Source organism: Mustela nivalis, assembly GCF_964662115.1.
Source record: "Mustela nivalis genome assembly, chromosome: 18".
NCBI classification, from domain to species: domain Eukaryota; kingdom Metazoa; phylum Chordata; class Mammalia; order Carnivora; family Mustelidae; genus Mustela; species Mustela nivalis.
This window is the reverse complement of record NC_139037.1, coordinates 53,053,651-53,073,930: the sequence shown is the minus strand read 5'-3', so window position 1 is coordinate 53,073,930 and position 20,280 is coordinate 53,053,651. Positions and strand designations below refer to the sequence as shown.

At 46.7% G+C, this 20,280-nt stretch overlaps 1 protein-coding gene and 1 long non-coding RNA gene across 2 annotated transcripts in view; one reads left to right on the top strand and one right to left on the bottom strand.

The window, feature by feature from the left end:
* PPP2R1A (protein phosphatase 2 scaffold subunit Aalpha) overlaps nt 1-12,878 on the top strand; it is a 40,946-nt gene extending 28,068 nt beyond the window's left edge. The window contains exons 7-15 of the mRNA XM_082709998.1: nt 282-396; nt 505-575; nt 1,028-1,162; nt 7,124-7,297; nt 7,531-7,591; nt 8,225-8,379; nt 9,355-9,497; nt 12,140-12,231; nt 12,386-12,878. Of these exons, the coding sequence (XP_082566124.1) occupies nt 282-396; nt 505-575; nt 1,028-1,162; nt 7,124-7,297; nt 7,531-7,591; nt 8,225-8,379; nt 9,355-9,497; nt 12,140-12,231; nt 12,386-12,402 (963 nt within the window). The 3' untranslated portion in view covers nt 12,403-12,878. The remainder of the gene's footprint in view (nt 1-281; nt 397-504; nt 576-1,027; nt 1,163-7,123; nt 7,298-7,530; nt 7,592-8,224; nt 8,380-9,354; nt 9,498-12,139; nt 12,232-12,385) is intronic.
* Nucleotides 1-20,280, bottom strand: part of LOC309852832 — a 642,903-nt gene that overhangs the window by 317,831 nt on the left and 304,792 nt on the right. The gene's annotated exons all lie outside the window — the stretch shown is intronic.

Sequence of the window (20,280 nt, the reverse complement as noted above, 5' to 3'; positions counted from 1 at the left end):
AGCCTGAACAGTAAGGAGACCTGTTACTGCCGTTAACGCAGAGGACAGCACGGTGCAGTAGGTACTCTCGTGGCCGTCATTTTGCTTTTGAGGAACCAGGCTCAGAGAGGTTTGGAGACTTGCCTGGGCTCACCCTGTGGTGCTGGGAGTAGATCTCAGCAGTGATCCCAAGGGCCACGTTCTTCTTAACCCCAGTTCTGGTGCCTTTAACGGATTCTGCTCTCATTCACCCAGAGAGAGTAGTGCCCAGCCCTCTCATTCGCCCTGCTTTCTGTCTGCAGCTCCAGAAAGCAGTGGGGCCTGAGATCACCAAGACAGACCTGGTGCCCGCCTTCCAGAACCTGATGAAAGACTGTGAGGCCGAGGTGAGGGCCGCAGCCTCCCACAAGGTCAAAGGTTGGTGCTGGCGACCAGAACACAGCAAACGGGAGGGCATCCGAGGGCCTGACGCAGAATCAGGACAACAGGTCTCACTTTCCTCTCTCTCCTTTCTCCCTCCCACAGAATTCTGTGAAAATCTCTCTGCTGACTGTCGGGAGAATGTGATCATGACCCAGATCTTACCCTGCATCAAGGTAACAGGAGTTTGGTGGGAGGAATAGGGCAGATCTTGGCCTGCTGAAGAGGAGGGGTGGACATTGGGCTTTATAGACATTCAGAGGCAGACAGTCCCCAGTCTTCTAGGACCTGGCAGTCTTGGATTGGGAAGCAGGTGGGGTCCTTGAGGGCAGGCAGAATCTGAGGTTTGGGCCTGAGCTTGGGGTGGGAGTACTTCCCCTCAAAAGTTCCAAAAGCTTTGGCCTAAGGGTGGGAGGCTTCCGGGAGCAGGGCTCATGGAGCTCAAAGCAGGTGGGACAGGTAAGGAGCTGCCTTGTACCTTTGTACCCTAAACCATCACTGCTTTGTGAGGGAGAAGGGCAAAAGCAGGCCAGGGTTCAGGCCTTGTAGGAGGTGGGCGGGTGTCTGCCTGGTTACTTGCTGCTGTAGGGCTCATCCTTACCCTGTGGCTCCCCCTTCTCCCTCCCAGGAGCTGGTGTCAGATGCCAACCAACACGTTAAATCGGCCCTGGCTTCAGTCATCATGGGCCTCTCCCCGATCCTGGGCAAAGACAACACCATTGAGCACCTCTTGCCCCTCTTCCTGGCTCAGCTGAAGGATGAGGTAAGAGTGTGTGAAGGCTCTGAGCTCTGGGTGGCCAGAGGTGATGGGTTGGGTCAGCTTCTTTCCCAGATTGGCCAGGAGTCTCCTAGAATCTGAACAGACAGTGCAGGCCCCAAATGAGTTGAATACTGGTGGGCACCATGGCCTGTGTGTTCACTCATTCACTTATTAGACAATGATTGTGCATTCCCTTGCTCTCTGCTGCTGCTTTTTCTGGGTGTTAGGGATGCCAAACACCCTAAGACGGTTGCACTTCCTCCGAGATATTCATAGACTGACTGACAGTGGAGAGAGACAGATGGCCAGTTCCATGATTCCATGATCACACAGATGCTGTGATATGTTTGTGTCTTTTAGGATTTAGGCAGAGATGCTGTAATGTAGATCCCAAAGTATAGTGGCTAATGTAAGTATTTTTCTCACAGAGGTTCAGAGCTAGGTGGGCCTACACTGAGGGTTAGCCCTGCTGACCTCTGCGCTCTCTGAGTCTGAGACAGCTGTTCTGATTTTCACCACCCCCAGCCAGCATGGAGGCAAAAGGTATTAGACAGCAGGAGGTGTGGTCCTCAGAAGGGCAAGATGCAAAAGAGAGCACCCATCACCCTGTTCCCACCCCACACACCCTATTGGCTGGTGCCAGTCATGTGACCATTCCTTGCTGTTCAGTTGGCCTGGAGTACAGAAGATGAACCTGTGCTGGGTGAAGGCTGGATGGGTCATGGGGTGACAGCCAAGGAAGGAGTCTGGACTTGAACAGTGGGGAGCTAGAGGCCCTGGAACAGATCTGGGTGTTAGAAAGAAATGCTGAGGGTACTTTCAAAGAAAGAAAGCAGTAAAGAGGCCAGAAGAGGTGCAGGGAGACCAAACTGGTGGGAGAGGTATGGCTGCAGAGATGTAGACAGGACCTTGTGCGGTGGGGGTGGTTTGCAGGCTCCTGGTTTATGTCATGGTGGCGACCAGGCAGATGGTGGGACAGTTTGCTGGTCTGTAACTTCCATGCTGCCAAAGGCCTCAGTCTCCCTGCCTCCCTGCTCTCCCCACGCCCTGCCCCGCCTAACACACCCAGTGCTAGGAAATCACATCAGCTTTGAGTCCTCTGCCGCTGCCCCCCAAATGTCATGTTTTTAAATTTTGCTATGAGGGCGTCTGCGTGGCTCAGTAGGTTAAGCCTCTGCCTTTGGCTCAGGTCATGATCTTAGGGTCCTGGGATTGAGTCCCGCATCAGGCTCTCTGCTTGGCAGGGAGCCTGCTTCCTCCTCTCTCTCTCTGCCTGCCTCTGCCTACTTGTGATCTCTCTCTGTCAAATAAATAAATAAAATCTTTATAAATAAATAAATTCTACTATGAGGGGATAATCTCTCAGCCCCAAAATTACAGACCAGGGTTTCTTATATTGAAGATAGTGTGCCTTTTAAAGAAAAGCTTAGTAATCTTACTTTTGGTCATTTATTTGTATCAGTTTTGTTGTTGTTACAGTTTAAACCATTATATATATAAATAATAAATTTTATAATTTTTATAATGACTTAAATTTTATGACCCAAGTAAGGTGCTTCACACATGTTTTCTTTAATAAGCATGCTTTTTGTAGCTATCATTTTGTATTCACTTCTCATGCTTAGGTGAATACAATGGGGACAGCTTAGCTAGTGAGAGTCCCTCGAATTGGATTTTGTGTCCTTTTAACCCATCACCAGCATCTGGGGGAGCATTTTGCTTTCTGGCATCCAAGAGAGATCCACACTGAGCTCGAGTGTGAAGGTATGCCCCCCATGTGCTAGAACAGCGCCAGAGCCAGAGCTGGTTTTGGCGCCGGTTTCACTGTTAGCAAGTGCTGTGTGGCAGTCATACTCCCACAGCCGTGGTCTATCCCAGCACAGCTTCTCTTGCAAAGAAGAAAAGAAAAAGAAAAAAAAAAAATCACAGTTTTCTTGGTGTGAGTTAGTCATCTGGCTTGTATTTGAGATTTCAGGTTTAAATCTGTAAACTTCATTTTTTCTATTTATTAAGGTTTATACACTTACCCAAATAAAAAGGCCTTTTTCTGGGTATGCCTGAAGTTACATGGTGTAAGGTGCTGACTTGTGCTTTCTCTTCTCATGTGTTCAAGACACTGTGCCCTTTGCACCAGGGCCTCAGAGGTGACCTCACAGGAGCTCTAACCCTGTCTTTGAAAAGTGAAGGTTTCAGACAGTCTAGGCCTGCTGAGTTAACCCTTCACTACACCCTTGCTCACTTGGTTTATTGTCTCATTTCAATGTTTTGTTGTTGTTTTAGGACCAGAATAGTTTCAACAAGGAAATAGTTTTCTGCCCTTTCTGAGGATAAGTAGTGGTTTGTGGGAAAACCCTCACTTGAGAAAGGCTTCTCCTCCTTTGGTCTCTGGCTGACCTTTCAGATGCCCCAGCAAGGGTTTCTCTTCGACTGTGGTCCAGAGTTCCTCCTCTGGGCCTTCTGAGACGGGCTTTCTGATGCTCCACACCAGGGAGTAACCTGGCAGCTGGGGGAGGTAAGCTGGTTGACACAGGAAGCTTGGTTTGGCTCCTGGGCGGCTGCAGAGCCCATACTCAGTCAGGTGGTGCTTTGTTGGGTACCCGTTTCTTCCTGTCTCCAGAGGGGAGACTCCCATGTGAGTACGTGTAGTAGTTTCCACCTTGAGGATTCTGTCTGGCTAACCTTCAGGGGAGGGAAAGAAGCTCCTTCACCGTCAGGACATTTCCACTCACAGCCCTGGACAGATGCTGACTCCCTTAATTCTTCATCGTATTTGAAAACAGGCCAGACACAGCATGTGGGTCTTCACACAGTCCAAAAAACCCATTGCAGTGGTTTTATGTGCGTTTCATATGTTTTTTATTCAAATGAGACCTCAATCCGGTTAATTTTCAGTTTATTCAAAAAAGAAATTTCCCTGTTTATATTGGGTGTTGCAGATGCCTTCATACCAAGTGAGCGATAGGCAAGGCTCTCTCCTCACACTTGCCAGCCTGGACTCTGACCGCATCTTGGCCCGCCAAGTTGACTTGGATTGTCTTCCTTACATTCTTGTAGAGTTGATTCTGACACATGATAGGGTGGCAGGTGGGGCTGTTCCCACTCCAGAAATGTTTCTTAGGAAAAGAAGGAATAGGTACAGACTCTTAACATTATGACAGTTCGGGCTTTTATAAACATTGGGCACAATGTCCCTTTAAGAAAAGCAATGTTGAGAGGCACATTGGCCCACGCCGGACAGTGGAGCCCCATAGGGTCAGTTCCGCTTTCGGGCTCCCATGCACTAGTCCAAGGCAGCCTCTCTGGGGGTTTGTATGGTTTAAGGAATCACTTTTGGAAAGTGTTTAAAGGTTTTTGGTTTTTTCGGTCTGCATCTCGTCTTGGATTCAAAAAGGAATTTAGGGGCTAACACTCCAGGAGAGGGTCTCCCCAGCCTGACCCCCATCTTGCTGGCAGTCAGTCACCAAGATGCCAGAGTACGGGGCCAGGCTGAGTGGGGACTGAGGACCCCACGCCCCCTGCCTGCGGGGTCCCCCTGCCCCTCCTCGAAGTAGTTGATACCCTGCTCCAACACTGAGTGAGTGCCTACTGTATGCAGAGCTTCAGCTAGGCAAATGGGGTTGATGGTCTAACAGGGGACCCCTTGCAACAAGCCAAACAAGGTAGAAAGAACGAAGGGTTCTGGGGCCTGCCCCCCTTCTTGGGAGGAGTGCAGATGGACACTTTTTGTTCATTTTAGAAAAAAAAAAGTGGCTCGATTGGTTAAGCATCTGACTCTTGATTTTGGCTTAGGTCAAAATGGCTTAGGTCATGATCTCAGGGTTGTGAGATCAAGCCCTGAGCCCCACATCAGGCTCCATGCAGAGTGTGGAGCCGGCTTAAGGTTCTCTCCCTCCTCCTGCCTCCTCCACCAACACCCCCCCAACTCTGTCTTTTAGAGAAAGAAAAGTTGACTTAAGGTTCAGTCATTTACATGAGTTGATTTAATTTATGTAATCAATGTTTCACAAATGCTTAAATACACTCTGTAAGATTTAAAGCAACTGTCACAGGAAAAGGAAACCAGCAGGATGGTCAGTACTGGGAGAGTTCCTTCCTCCCTCAGTATCCTTGGCTCTGGAAAGAAATTGATACCATGTAGGGAGGGAAATGGTATTGGTTCTCAGAGTTCTTCTTCTGTTCCTAAATGAAAGCCTTACTGTGTTTGCTGAAGGAAAGAGGCTCTCGTCATCGGGACTCTGGGGATTTTGCTAGAGAGATGCCAGCCGAGCCCCTCTTGTCCTCTCAGCAGTTGCCTTTCTCTTCGCTGCTTTCTGCATCTGCGTCCCCACCTCTGTGCTCAGGTTCAGTGATGTGCTAGAACAGCCCTCTCGGGAAAGCTGTTATACGTGGGGTTGCTGTTGGTCACAGTCAAAGGACAGGTTAAAGTCAGTGAGGGAGAGTTACACAGGGGAGACTCGGGGTGAACTTCCAGGTGTCCTCTTCCGGGCAGTCCCATGGATGACATGTGACAGCACCCACAGAGAATTGCCAGCTGTGCCTTGGTTTCCAGGGATTTTACTGGGGGTTGGTTACACACCCATGGATTGGAGCCATGTTAGTTAGCCAGGTAGACTGTCTGTCTGCCCTCCAGAGGTCAGGTTGATAGCTCGATTCTTACGGTTCTTACTAAGTCACGTCAGGTTGTTAGCGAAGTGTCTGGCACAGCCCATGTCTCCCAGGTAACCACAAAGGTACTGTCATCAGACAGGATATACCAGGGGCTTAGAGATCTCCTAGAAGCTGGAAAAGCCCAACCCTTGTTTGGAATGTGTCTAATTTGAGCAACCTGGACCTGCTGAGTTAACCCTTTATTGCAAAGTACACTTGTTTACTTGGTTCAGTGATTGGTTTCTCACTTGGTTAAAGCTAGAACTACCTGTGATGTCTGCCATCTACGAGTATGTCATTTAAGACAAGGATCTAGTAGGGCTTCTGTTATGATTAACAAGAACTCATTATGTTTATGTGCCTTTTCTTACAAGTTGTTCACATGCTTTATGGAAGTAGGGGTACATATGTGTATACATGTGTATACGTGTATAGTAACATACATGTATGTGTATACATGACAGTAAGTCAGTGCTCATGATACTGGTAGTCAGCTGGCGACTCAGAAGTACTTCCTTATTCCTTTGTGCATTCTTTCAGCAGAAATGTGTTGACAGGGCACCTGGGTGGCTCAGGCAGGCGTTAAGCATCTGCCTTTGGCTCAGATCATTATCCCAGGGTCCTGGGATCAAGCCCTGCATCGGGCTCCCTGCTCAGCGGGAGGCCTGCTTCTCCCTCTCCCACTCCCTCTGCTTGTGTTCCCTCCCTTGCTGTGTCTTTCTCTGCCAAATAAGTAAAATATTTTTAAAAAGGAGAAGAAGAAGAAATGTGCTGAGCACCTGCTGTGGGCCAGATACTATCCCATGAGGACATGAGGATATGACATGTGCTCCTTAAAGAGCTCAGAGACTAGCAGGGAGAAGAGAAGTCACAGACATGATGCTAACGGGCTCCCACACATCAGGCCTCTTGGGGATCAGACCCCAGCAGGCACTTTAATGACCTCAGCCACCCTCCAGAGGCTGGATGGGTGCTTCCCTGTCACAGGTGAATGGCCAGGGGTGTGCTATCCCTTGCGGATGGGCTCCCAGCTGGCACGCAGCAGAGCGGGAATGTTACCACGTCTCTTTTTTCCAGAGCGCCGTGTTTCTGCAGTGATTCCCACTGGTCCTTCGGAACGACTGAACATGTCTGTGCTCTCTGGGGAGATGCGAAGAGCTGCCTCCCGTAATAACCCATGTTGCTTGCTCCGGTGGAGCTGGCCAGGGCAGGAGCAGGCCCTCCGGAAGTGCAGCTCCTGCAGAGTTGATGCGGCGCGACTGTCTCAGCCCTGTTTTGGGCCAGGTGCATCTTCTCAGACCCCTGTCTTCTCCTCAGTGCCCGGAGGTGCGGCTGAACATCATCTCCAACCTGGACTGCGTGAATGAGGTGATCGGCATCCGACAGCTGTCCCAGTCCCTGCTGCCGGCCATTGTGGAGCTGGCTGAAGATGCCAAGTGGCGAGTGCGGCTGGCCATCATTGAGTACATGCCCCTGCTGGCCGGACAGCTGGTGAGTGCAGTGGCCGGGGGTCAGGGCTCTGACAGTGTCACTGGGGCCTGTCAGGCTGTCTGGGGAATAGGAGGAAGAGGCATGAGCCTGTAAAGGTGAGTAGACTTTAGCTAAAAAAGAAAAAAAGAGAAAAGAGAGGGAGAGGAGTCCCCCGGGTGAAGCTGAGAAATACTGGTGTGTTTGGGTGGGTGTTTCCCTGGAGTGTTGCTGGTTAACCTTATTTTCTCCTGCAGGGGGTGGAGTTCTTTGATGAGAAGCTCAACTCCTTGTGCATGGCCTGGCTTGTGGATCATGGTGAGTCTCCAGCGGGATGGGGGAGGATGTTGGTGCTCTAGGAAGGATAGATGGACATTGGCCGGGGTCGGAGGGGTGTGGAGTCACTCTCCCAGGCCAGATGCTGCTTATGTGGATCAACTCCTCTGCTTTTTAGAGTCCTGGAGAGGTACAGGATGGGAGGGGGCCAGAGCAGATCACCTAGGGGTGGCCTGGTACAGTGGAGAGAGGGTGAGGGCCACCAGGCAGATGACCTGGGCTGGAATCCTGCCCCCTGGCTGTGGAAGCTCAGGCACATTCCTTTCTCCTTTCTGAGATAGAGGGCTTCTCAGTCTTTTAGGGCCATTGTGAGAACTACTCACTGCTTTCACCGACAGGTGAAAATTAAAGTTAACATTTGTCTGTATTGTACCCTTCCAAGTATTAATTACTGAATGATTTGCTTGGGCAAATCGCTTCTGGGAGCTGCAGTATGCCCATCTATAAAAGAAGACCAATCGAAAAACCTGTGTCTTGGAGCCCTTGGTAAAGTAGCCTACCTGTAGCACTTAGTGAACCCTTTGGTTCACCTGCAGCCTAGTGCCTGGGTCCGCGAGTGACTGCTAGTCCCTGCCTGCTCAGCCCTCCACCTCCTGAATCCCTCCTCTTTTGCAGTCTATGCCATCCGTGAGGCGGCCACCAGCAACCTGAAGAAGCTGGTCGAGAAATTTGGGAAGGAGTGGGCCCATGCCACTATAATCCCCAAGGTCTTAGCCATGTCTGGGGACCCCAACTACCTGCACCGCATGACAACACTCTTCTGCATCAATGTGAGCACCCCTGCCTGCCCGCTGGCCTGAGCAGGGAACTGGGAGTACCTGGGAGAGGAGAGATGGGAGGGGGTCCTGAGGAAGACGTCTGGCTTGGGAGTGGGGACATGGTGAGGTTTGAGCAGGGGAGAGAGGAGTCTCTGGGGAACTCCAGGCCACAGGGTAGGGACCTGCATGGTGGGTGGGAACCCCAGGACTAGGGAGGCTTGACCTGCTGGGCAGTGACTGCCAGACCTTTCCAAGCATCCCTTTCCTCCAGAAAGTGTATGTGTGTATTTGTTTGTGGTAGTTGGTTTTGTGTGCAGGCTCTAGAGTCAGACTTTCTCTTTAATTCTAGCTCTAACGTGTATTAGTCAGGGACCTTAGGACATTTCCTAACTGTTCAGTGCTTTAGTTGTCTTAACCAGTAGAGCACTCATGCTGGTAACCACAGTACCTTACTCAGGAGGTTGCGAAGAGTAATCTGGCCATCCAGGCAAAGGGCTTAGAGCAGTTATCTTATATGGAGCAAGGACTCCTTTCTGTTCATTTAAGTAAACCATACATGGAACTAGAAAGTAAAAGGTAGAATTTAAAAACATAAATAGAACTGAGTGTTCTGATGATGTCTTCCCACACTGCCCCCTGGAGACCATCACACTAAGAAAGGCATCCCAAGGGTTGAGATTCAAGCGCATCCCCAGAAGTTAAAGAGAATTCTGAGGATGGGGAAATGGGACCAGGACAGTCTGGGCTGGGGGTTTCTAGGACAGGGAGATAGTGGTATTAGGGCATTAGGAGGGCGTTGGAGATGGTCGTTCAGGAGAATCAGCTGGCCCTGGGGTGGTCACGTCACCCTGGGCTTAGACTTCTACATATTGCTCAGTGTCACCTTCAGGCCTAGTCATCTCTGAGGTGGCCTGGTCAGAGGAAGGGGGAAGTGAGAGTTAGCCATGAACTTTGTATAATCACCCCTCTGTCACACACCACCCCCAGGTGCTGTCTGAGGTCTGTGGGCAGGACATCACCACCAAGCACATGCTGCCTACAGTCCTGCGTATGGCTGGGGACCCTGTCGCCAATGTCCGCTTCAACGTGGCCAAGTCCCTACAGAAGATAGGGCCTATCTTGGACAACAGGTGAGGCTTGGATCCTTCCTCACACACTGGTGGGGCTGATTCTAGGCATCTTAATCTTTGACCTTTGAAGTTGGGAGTCTAGGGTTTGAGACCGAGTGTGGCTCTTGGCTTGCTGTGTGAGCTTGGCCTATCTCTTCACCTTCCCAAAGTCTTAGTTTCCTCAAATGTGGAATGAGAATTCTCAAGGCCTGTCTCATAGTAGGAGGGGAGAGTGGGGGCAGTTCTGTGTACTGGTAGCAACACGTTAGAAAATGAAATTAGCAGGAGCGCCTGGATGGCTCAGTTGTCTGCCTTCAGCTCAGGTCATGATCCCAGGGTCCTGGGAACAAGCCCCACATTGGGCTCCCTGCTCAGTGGGGAGCCTGCTTCTCCCTCTGACACTCGCCCTGCTTGTGTTCCCTCTCTCACTGTCTCTCTCCATGTCAAATAAATAAAATCTTTCAAAAAAGAAAGAAAATAAAATTAAGAAATAGAAATTAATTATTTTTGTATATGTGTGTACATAATTTATTACTGCACCAAAATCGTCAAATACTGAGGAATAAATTTAATGGAAGATGTATACCATCTTTAGTGAAAACTATGAAACATTGCTTTGAGAAATTAAAGATCTACTTAACATTTATGGATGGGATGTTCCCCAAATTTAAGTATGGATTCAGTCTAATCTCAGTCTTAGCAGATTCCTTATTGAAAAATTGACCGCTTAACTTCAAAATGAAGACGGAAATGAAAAGATCTGGAGTAGGAAATGTGGTCCTAAGAAAGAAAAAAGTTGGAAGACTTCTACCAGATACCAAGACTTAATGACACCACAGTAATTAAAAAGTAAGGTGTTGGCACAGTAATATAGCCCAATAAAACAGAGTCAAGGACACAGAAACAGACCCGTGTGTACATAACAGTAAGGGCACTAGGTGCTCCTGCAGCTCTGGGGGGAAATGCAGGTATTTTCATAGACAGCTAGGTCAGTTAGGTGTGCTGGTGGGGTGTGATTGGGAACCACTCACTTCTCTGTCCAAGTGAATTAGAGATAACAGCCAGAATAGAAAAATAAAAAAAGATTCTGGAAGAAAACAGGACAAACTCTTAAGACTTGCAAAGATTTGTTTAATTGCTCAGATCTGTTAAATAGCTCCCCAGGGGAAAGGCTGATGAGTTTACCTTGAGTGAACATTATGAGAGTAAAATGGTGAGACACTGGTGGGGAGGACGTATTTGTAATCTGTATTTCTGACCAAGGACTGACTCATCCAGAGTACTTTCCCACCGATCAGTAAGACAAATGCCCAAAAAAAGAGATGGACAGAATCCAGCTGTAACAGGCACTTGCAAAAGAAGATCTCCTGTAGCCAGTATGCATGTGGCACGATGCTCGGCGTCATCAGCCATTGGGACGTTGTAAATGAAAAGATACCCCATTGGGTACCCGGGTGGCTCAGTTGGTTAAGTGTCTGCTTTGTGCTCAGGTCGTGATCCTGGGGTCTTGGGATTGAGAGCCTCAGCAGGGAGACTGCTTCTCTCTCCCTGCCACCACCACCCCCCACTTGCACTCTCCCTTGCTCTCTCTGTCTCAAATAAATGTTTAAAAGAGAAAAGGATACCCCCAGAATGGCTAACCTTAAAAAACTCAGGGTCATTTGGTGCTGGTAGAATGTCTGGAGTTCTCATACACAGGTGGAGCTCCAGGTGGGAAATGGGTGCCGTCACTCTGAAAACTGGTAGAATCTAGAGAAGCTAAGGGTATGTGTGCTGTGAGCTGGCACAGCATGTCCATTCCTGGGCGTATATCCAGGGGAAGTGAGTGCTTATTTCTAGCAAAATTATTTCCAGTACGGTTGTGGTAGCTTTCTTCATACTAGCCGTGAGCTAGAGATAGCCCAAGTGCCTGTCCACGGTGCAGTGGACACACGGGTTTGTTCCTGCAGTGGAAGACTGTTCAGTGATGAAGACTTGCTCTGCTTCACAACACAGATGATTCTCACCAACCTCGTGTCCGGTGCGAAGCCAGACCCAGGAAAGCAGGGTCCGTGATTCCATTTATATCAAGCTCAGAAACAGGCATAACAGATCTAAATGGTAAAAGTTAAGAATGGTAGTTTTGTGGGGTGGAGGAACAGATTGTTAACTGGAAGGGGACATGTCTTCATTTCCCCCAACAGCCGACTTTCAGTGTGGGTAGATTTCCTAGGGCTCCTTACTTGAGAGCAGATAACCCCCTTGGCTCCCTTCAGGCCAAGCACTTCTCCTTTGGCCCTTGAGACTTCTCTGTCACTTAGGGTCAGTTTGGTCTGTGTCTTTCTCCTAGCCCAAGCTCTCCATGAGCAAGAATCAGTTGTTGGGTTTGCCACTCTACTCATACCCAATGCAGAGTAGGCCTCAGGAAATACAATAAATAAAGACATCTGTTTGCTGAGCCTCAGAGACTTTTGGATTCTGTTATGCTGTACCCCATTCTCCCATACTGGCTGACCTCCCTTTATCTATTCTATTCTGTTTCCAGCCTGCAAATTAACTTCATCTCTGGGCTCACACGCCATCTGTGTATGTGGACCCCTTCTTGCCCAGGAGCCCCCTGCCTTCCTCGCATGCACCTCCCAGCTTGGCTCATCCCTTTCTTTGCCTTCCCTTTCTCCTTCCAGCACACTGCAGAGCGAAGTCAAGCCCATCCTAGAGAAGCTGACCCAGGACCAGGACGTGGATGTCAAATACTTTGCCCAGGAAGCTCTGACTGGTAAGGCATGAACTCGGAGACCCCACTGGGAGGGTGGTCTGCAAGGATCGGCCTAGGCCTGAGAACAGCAGCTCCTGGGAGGGGGATATGCAGGAGCACTTGTGGGCAGAGGGCTAGCTGTGGTTCTGACTCCCGCCTGTTCCTGTTCCCCCAGTTCTGTCTCTCGCCTGATGCTGGAAGAGGAGCCAACGCCGGCCTCTGGTGTCCACCCACCCTCCTCCCCCACCCAGATCCCTCCCTCAGGGAGACAGTGGGGGGACTTTGGCTGTCACTCCCTGTGCATGGTCTAACCCCAGGCCCCTTCCCTCAGCACGGTTCCTCCTCTCCCCAGCCTGGGAATCCGACTTCTCACCTGGGAATCCATCTCCCAAGAGGCTTGGGGGAGCACAAGGTGGAACAGGGCAGTGACCCTGGGAGGAAGGGGCCACTTTTGTCTGCAGGGGAGAGATGTGAGCATCCCAGGTCACTGGTTCCTGCTGCTGTAATGGGGACCCCCTCCCCCATCTACTTCTCCACCTCCTTTCTCCCTTCCTCCCTCCTCTTCCCCTCTCCCTCAGTGGTTTTTTTTTTGTGTGTGTGTGTCAACTGTGCCGTTTTTATTTTATTCCTGTTTTCCCTTTTCACAGAGAAATAAAGGTCTAGAAATAGCTGGTCCTCTGGTTTTAGTCAATAGCGTGGAGGAGGGGTGCCATACCAGGAGTGTAGCTGGCCTCCAGGATAGCGGGTCCATGCAGTTTCTGGCCAGGAGAGTCCTTTGGTGCAGCTTAGTTTCACAGACATCAGTCGAGTGTGTGGTGGTTCAGGGCAGGTGCCTTGGAGCGAGACTGCCAGGATCCAGATCCTCGTTCTGTTAGTTAAAGGCTGTGTGACCTTGAGTAGGTTACCTGGTTTCTCTGACTCTGTTTTGTACTTCGTCAAGTGGAGAGAATGGTAGAATCTAAATCGCAACGTGAAGACTAAATGTTAAAACATGCAAAGTGCCTAACTGTGCTGCATGGCATGCGAGAAGCAGTCACGGTCAGCTGTAACTTGAACTCCCTGTAGGTCAGGCTATGTCCCTGAGGAAGTCGCAGGAAAATCAGGGAATGGAAGGGGGAATGGAAGGGGGCCTGGCAAGATGGAACCCATTGTCCCTCAACATGTGTTCTCCCATTTTTTCACTAATTAATAGAGACACTGCAGTGTGTAGCTAGGCACATGTCAGCCTGGCTTCAAGGCATTTCCCCAGGTCTCTTAACATTTGGTGTAGTGCTGTGACTAAATTCTGGCCAATAATATATGAACAGAAGTGGTGTGTGCTGCTTCTAGGAAGTGTTCCTAAGGGAGGAGATAAACGCCCCCTGTTTTTCCTCCTTCCTGCACTCTGCACAGTAGGTAGACCAGATGGCTGGAGTGGGAGCAGCCATTTGGGGCCAGGAAGTAATCTTAGGAGCATAGGCCCAGCAAGGTGGCAGAACAAGATAAGAGGAGCCTGGGTCCCTGATGCTGTGAAAACCCACACCAGTGTTGATTACCTGGGAGAGTTAAACTGTTTGAGTGACTGTTCATTTGGGGTTTCATCACTTGCAGGTCACCCGAATTCTAACTGATGCAGGGGCCAAAGAGCCCCGGAGAGAGGAGCAGGAGACTTAGTGGATGGTGGTACGTGTAAGGTTTCACAAAGGACGTGATACTGAGTACAGTTTTGCTCAGCAGGGTGGAGGGGAAATTGGTACTGGGTGGCAAGGTGATTTAACCAGCTCAGCCATCATGTTACTGAGCTCCTATTGATTGTTATGCCCAACTGAGTCCTGGGGGATGAGGGTGAAGGAGATCCTATTCCTCCCAGTATTGGCTTATGTTCGTTTCATAAGAGAAGGACCTGTGGTTTAAGTTCGGTCCCCCACCCTGCACCCAACACAAATGGACCGTACTTTCCTAGGATACAGATATTTGAAGGACTCACTGAGTGAAGAATTGATGAGGTTGGGGGGTGGGGCAGTATGGTCACTTTCAGCTTAATGAGTGTTGAAGTTCATTTGACAGTCTACCACTAATTGGCTGAAAGAACATTGAGTTAATGACCCATTGTGTTTCACTTACATTTTACTGTATAACAGCTCACCCCCCAAAATTAGTGATTATAACAATGAAAATATTATTCCTCGTAATTCTGCAGTCTGGGCTCAGCTCAGTTGGAAGATTCCTCTGCTTCATACGGTATCTACTGGTGCTGGAACGTTCAAGATGACTTCTTTACCCCCATGTTTGGGGTTACCACCTCAGCTGAGGCCTGGTACAGCATCTCTCACTGTGGCCTCTCCAGTGTGGCTAGATCTCTTTATCTGATAGCTTATGGTTCCAAAGCAGTTTCGAGCAGCACAAGGCCCAGTTTATAAGAGCTTGCATCACAAGCTGAAACAAGTCATGTGGCTCACTGGGGAATGCCAGTGTGACAGTCAGCCACACATGGTCCAGAGAGAAACTTTGGGTTCCATCTTAGCTCTGCTACAGACAGGTGGAGCATCAACAGCTTACGGAGTTGAGGCTGATTACAGTGTATAGAGCATTTGGAGCAAGCTGAAGATGTAAACTTTATCCAGAAGCCAGAGCAGCCACAGGGGTTTTTGGTAAAGGACTGACAGTATCAGAATTGAAGGGGGAGACATGAGGCCAGGAGACCTGGGAGGATACGGTCTAAGCAAAAGAGGAATTTTGAGCTGGAGGCAGGTATCGTGGAGTTGAGGAGGTTGTAGGTAAAAAGGGGAAACAAAGCTTCCCAAGAAGACAGATTGGGACTGGGTGACACCTGGATAGGGGAGTAAAGGGAAGGATGCATCTTGCCAGCCAGGATTCAAGTCATCTGAGACTCACCACCTGCTTCTCCCTGGGAAAGGAGGGTTCCTGTAAACCCACATGTGCTTCAACATCTCCAGCCTTTCACATGTAACATGAACATCTACCTGGAAAGCTTTCTCTCCTCACTTCTTGGGAAACCAAAGTAATTCAGTATGGAGAGTGAGGAAAGAGGCAGAGTGGCATAGGTAAGCATGGAAAAGTATGTAGGGGCCAGATCTTGAAGAGCCTCCAAATACCTTGAAAGGATTGAATGTGACCCTGAGGGACAGGATCGAGTAAGACTTAGTGGTGGGGAATAGGGATAGAGATTCTTCCAGGGTCAGACAAGGTCAGGGTGCTGGAGAGGAGGCTGGGATGATGGTCTTAGGGGGCAAGGGCAGGGCCTCAGCTGGGTCTGGGCTGAGGAGAATAGGCAGAGAGATTGAGGAGGTGGACTTGAGGCCACTTCTGTTTTTCAAACCCATGGGAAGTTAAAAAAGAAGCAGCTGGAAGGAAGGCCCTGTTGCTCTCCTATTCTCAGATTAATCAAAACATGAAGTCTTAACACGTGCCTTGTTATCAGTCCTCCTACCTCGAGGAAATCCCCACTGTAGCCACTCCCTTTAGATCTTCCCTGTCCAAACTTTTTCAGATGAGAACACAGACCCACAGTGTTTTGGGTGTCTGATGCATGCTCTTATGGGCTTACCAGATCAGAACTCAACAGTCTCTTCCAGAAGAAGAAAAAAAAAATGTTTCCTCTTAAGGAAATAATGCACAAGATCCTTTTAGGGCCCAACCAAGAACAGGAAGCTGGCCCTACAAGCTGGAAGAGAAGAAGCAGGGCATGGCTGGCCCTACAGAAAATAGGAGTCCTAATCTCAACTATGATGCAAAATGTAGAAATCCATGGTAGGCTTTGTAATGAGTCACTGGGGGCAAAACCTGATCTGACCTGTACTATTATAGTAGCAAAACCCAACTTAAGACTTCAGTTTTTAATCTTTCTTGCATGGAATACACATAACCATCAGAAATAAGTGTGTCTTAGGAATATATGGAATGTATTCAATTAGTAATCAAAACACTGCCCACAAAAGTCTGGGCCCAGATGGCTTCAGTAAATTTTCTACCAAAACATCAAAAGAATAACCAGTCTTTCATAAGCTCTTCCCAAAACTAGAAGAGAACACTTCTCAACTTGTTCTAAGGCTAGCATTAGTGTAATACACCTAATCAGTAAAAGACAACATGACAACATCTCCATTGATGCTAAAAAGTCGCATTTACCAAAACCCACACTTGCACGATAAATCACTCAGTAAACTGGGAATAGAAAGGAATTTTCTGGGGCGCCTGGGTGGCTCAGTGGGTTAAGCCAGTGCCTTCGGCTCAGGTCATGATCTCAGGGTCCTGGGATCAAGTCCTGCATGGGGCTCTCTGCTCAGCGGGGGGCCGCTTCCCTTCCTCTCTCTCTGTGATCTCTTCCCTTCCTCTCTCCTACTGTGATCTCTCTCTGTCAAATAAATAAAGTCTTTAAAAAAAAAAAATTAAGGAATTTCCTTAATCTGATAAAAGGTTATCTATAGAAACCCACAGATACTATAATAATGGTAAAAGATTGGGTACTTACCACATAAGATAAATAAGACTTTTCAACATTGTAGTAGTAGTTCAGGGTAATTAGACAAGAAAAATAAAAAAAGAAAAGGCATGCAGATTGGAAAGAAAGAAGTAGAACTATATTTACAGATGACATGATCATATATATAGGGAATCCTAAGGAATCCACCAAAAAAATAAATAAATAAATAAATTCAGTAAGATTGCAGGACACAAATATAAAAAAGTAATTATGTCCATACATTGGCAGATAACAAGTGTTGGTAAGGATGTGGAGTTACTGAAATCCTCATATATTTGCAGTAGAAATGGAAAATGGTGTGTTCACTTTGGAAAACAATGTGACGGTTACCATTTGCCTACCCGTTGTACTCCTAAGAATATACACAAGAGAATTGAAAACCTTTGTCCCTATAAGAAATAGACACAAATACTGGTAACAGTGTTCTTCACAATAGCGAAATGTGGAAACCACCCAAGTATCTACCTGATGAAATGTGGTGTATCCATGTAATGGATATTAGCCATAAAAATGAATGAAGGGTTGGGGCACCTTGATGGCTCAGTTGATTAAGCATCTGACTCTTGATTTTGACTCAGATCATGATCTTGGGGTCATGAGATCGAACCCTGTGTAGGGCTCCCTCCTCAGAGAGTCTGCTTGAGATTCTTTCCCTCTGCTCCTCCTCCTATTCAGGCACTCTCTCACAAAATAATTACATAAATCTTTTTTAAAAATGAAGTATTGGGGGGCACCTGGGTGGCTCAGTGGGTTAAAGCCTCTGCTTTCGGCTCAGGTCATGGTCCCATGGTCCTGGGATCAAGATCCGCATCGGGCTCTCTGCTCAGCGGGGAGCCTGCTTCCCTTCCTCTCTCTGCCTACCTCTCTGCCTACTTGTGATCTATCTGTCAAATAAATAAATAAAATCTTTAAAAAAAAAAAATGAAGTATTGGGGCTCCTGGGTGGCTCAGTGGAATTATGGACATTGGGGAGGGTATGTGCTTTGGTGAGTGCTGTGAAGTGTGTAAACCTGGTGATTCACAGACCTGTACCCCAGGGGGTAAAAATATATGTTTATAAAAAATAAAAAATTAAAAAAAAATCATTTGATCATAGGGGCATCTGGGTGGCCCAGTAGGTTAAGTCACTGCCTTCGGCTCGGGTCATGATCTCAGGGTCCTGGGATCAAGCCCCACATTCAGCTCTTTGCTCAGTGGCAAGCCTGCTTCTCTCTCTCTCTCTGCCTCTCTGCCTACTTGTGATCTTTCTCTGTCGAATAAATAAAATCTTTAAAAAGAAATCATTTGATCATAAAGACCAATACCGCACTACTTTGATTATAGTAGCTTTGTTTGGAAATCAGGAAAGTGAGTTCAGTACAGTAGCTTTGTTCTTTTTCAAGATTGTTTAGTTATTGGGGGTCCCTTAAGATTCCATATGAAGATTAAGATGGGTTTTTCTAGGGCGCCTGGGTGGCTCAGTTGGTTGGACGACCGCCTTCAGCTCAGGTCATGATCCTGGAGTCCTGGGATCGAGTCCCGCATCGGGCTTCCAGCTCCGTGGGAAGTCAGCTTCTCCCTCTGACCTTCTCCTCGCTTATGCTCTCTCTCACTGTCTCTCTCTCAAATAAATAAATATTAAAAAAAAAAAAAGACGGGTTTTTCTATTTCTGCAAAAGACATCGTTGGGGTCTTGATAGGGATTCCGTTGAATCTCTAGATTGCTTTGCTTTGAGTGGTAGTGACATTTTAGCAGTATTAAGTTTTCCCATCCATGAACATGGGATGCATTTCCATTTATTTTTATGTTAAATTCTTTCAGAAATGTTTAGTAGTTTTCTTTGTAGAAATCTCTTACCTCTGACTATTTGCTTATTCTTGTTTTTATAATTTCCTTTTCAGATTGTTCATTGCTAGCATATAAAAATCCAGCTGGTTTTTCTGTTGACTTCATTTTGCTAGTTTGGTGAATTCATTTATTCTAACAGTTTTATTCTGGAATTTTTAGGCTTTTCTACATAAAAGATCATATCTGCAAACATAATTTTACTTTTTCCTTTCCAATTTGGATGCTTTTTTTTTTTTTTTAATTACAGATTTACTCTTAAGACTTCCAGTACTGTGTTGAAGAGAAGTGGTAAGAGTTGGGACCATTGTTTTTAATCTCGGAGGAAAAGCTTTACTTGAACTCTTGAGTATGTGATAATTGGCTGTGGGCTTTTCATATATGGCCTCTGATTTGTTGAGGTACATTCCTTCTATACTCAGGTTGTTGAAAGTTTTTATTATGAGAGGATATTAAAGTTTGTTAAGTGCTCTCAACAGTTACTGAGATGATTGTATAATTTTTATCCTTCATTCTGTTAATGTGGTCTCTCACATTTGTTGATTTGCATATATTGAACCATCCTTACATCTTACTTGATTATGGTATATGGAACTTTTTATGTGCTTTTGAATTGGGTTTGCTAATATTTTGTTGAGGATTTTGCATCGATATTCATCAGATAAATTGACGTGTAGTTTTGTTTCCTTATAGTGTCCTTATCTAGCTTTGGTATCAGTGTCATGCTGACCTTGTGAAATGAGTTTGGGAGTGTTCTTCTTCATTTTTTGGAGGAGTTTTAGAAGACCTGGTGTCAGTTCTTTAAGTGGTAGAATTCATGGGTGAAACTATCTGGACCTGGGATTTTCTTTGTTGGGTTTTTGATTCCTTATTCAGTCTCCTTAGTCGTTATTGGTCTGTTCAGGTTTTCTGTTTTTTTGTTACCCAATTTTGGTAGACTGTATGTATCTAAGAATTTATTTCTTCTAGATTGCCTGGTTTGTTAGCATATTATTTTTCAGAGATTTTTAATGATCCTTTGTATTTCTGTGGAATCAGTTATAATGTTTTCCTTTCATTTATAAATTTTTTGCATCCCTCTCCCTTCTCTCTATCTCTGTTTTTTGTTTTGTTTTGTCTAGCTAACAATTGTTATTTTCTTTAAAAAAAAAAAAAACCTTAGTTTCAGGTTTTTTTTTTTCCTGTTCTATTTCTTGTCTCTATTACATTTATTTCTCTTTATTTTTTCCTCCCTTCTACTAAGGTTTATTTCTTTCATTTTAGTTTCTTGAGGCATAATGTTAATTGCTTATATGAGACGTTTTAAAATTAATATAGATATTTTTTACTATAAACTTTCTCTTAGAACTGCTTTTGCTGCATCCTGTAACTTTTGGTATATTGTATTTCCATTTTCATTTGTTTCGGTATACTTTCTGATTTCCCCTTTTGACTTTTTTTTTTTTTTAACTTGTTGGTTCAGGACTGTGTTACTTTCACATATTTGAATTTTCCAGTTTTCCTCCTTTTATTGACTTCTAGTTTCATGCCATGTGTTTCAGAAAAAATACATGATTTGATTTCAGTCTTCTTGAATTTGTTAAGACTTGTTTTATAGCACAGCGTGCAATATACCTTATAAAATGCTCCATGTATGCTTGAAAAGATATTATTATAGTGCTGTTGGCTGGAATGTTCTTCAAGTTGACTGTTTCCTTGCTGATTTTCTGTCTGGATGGAGCATCAGTGTTGAAAATGGGGTATTGAAGTCCCCAACTATCAT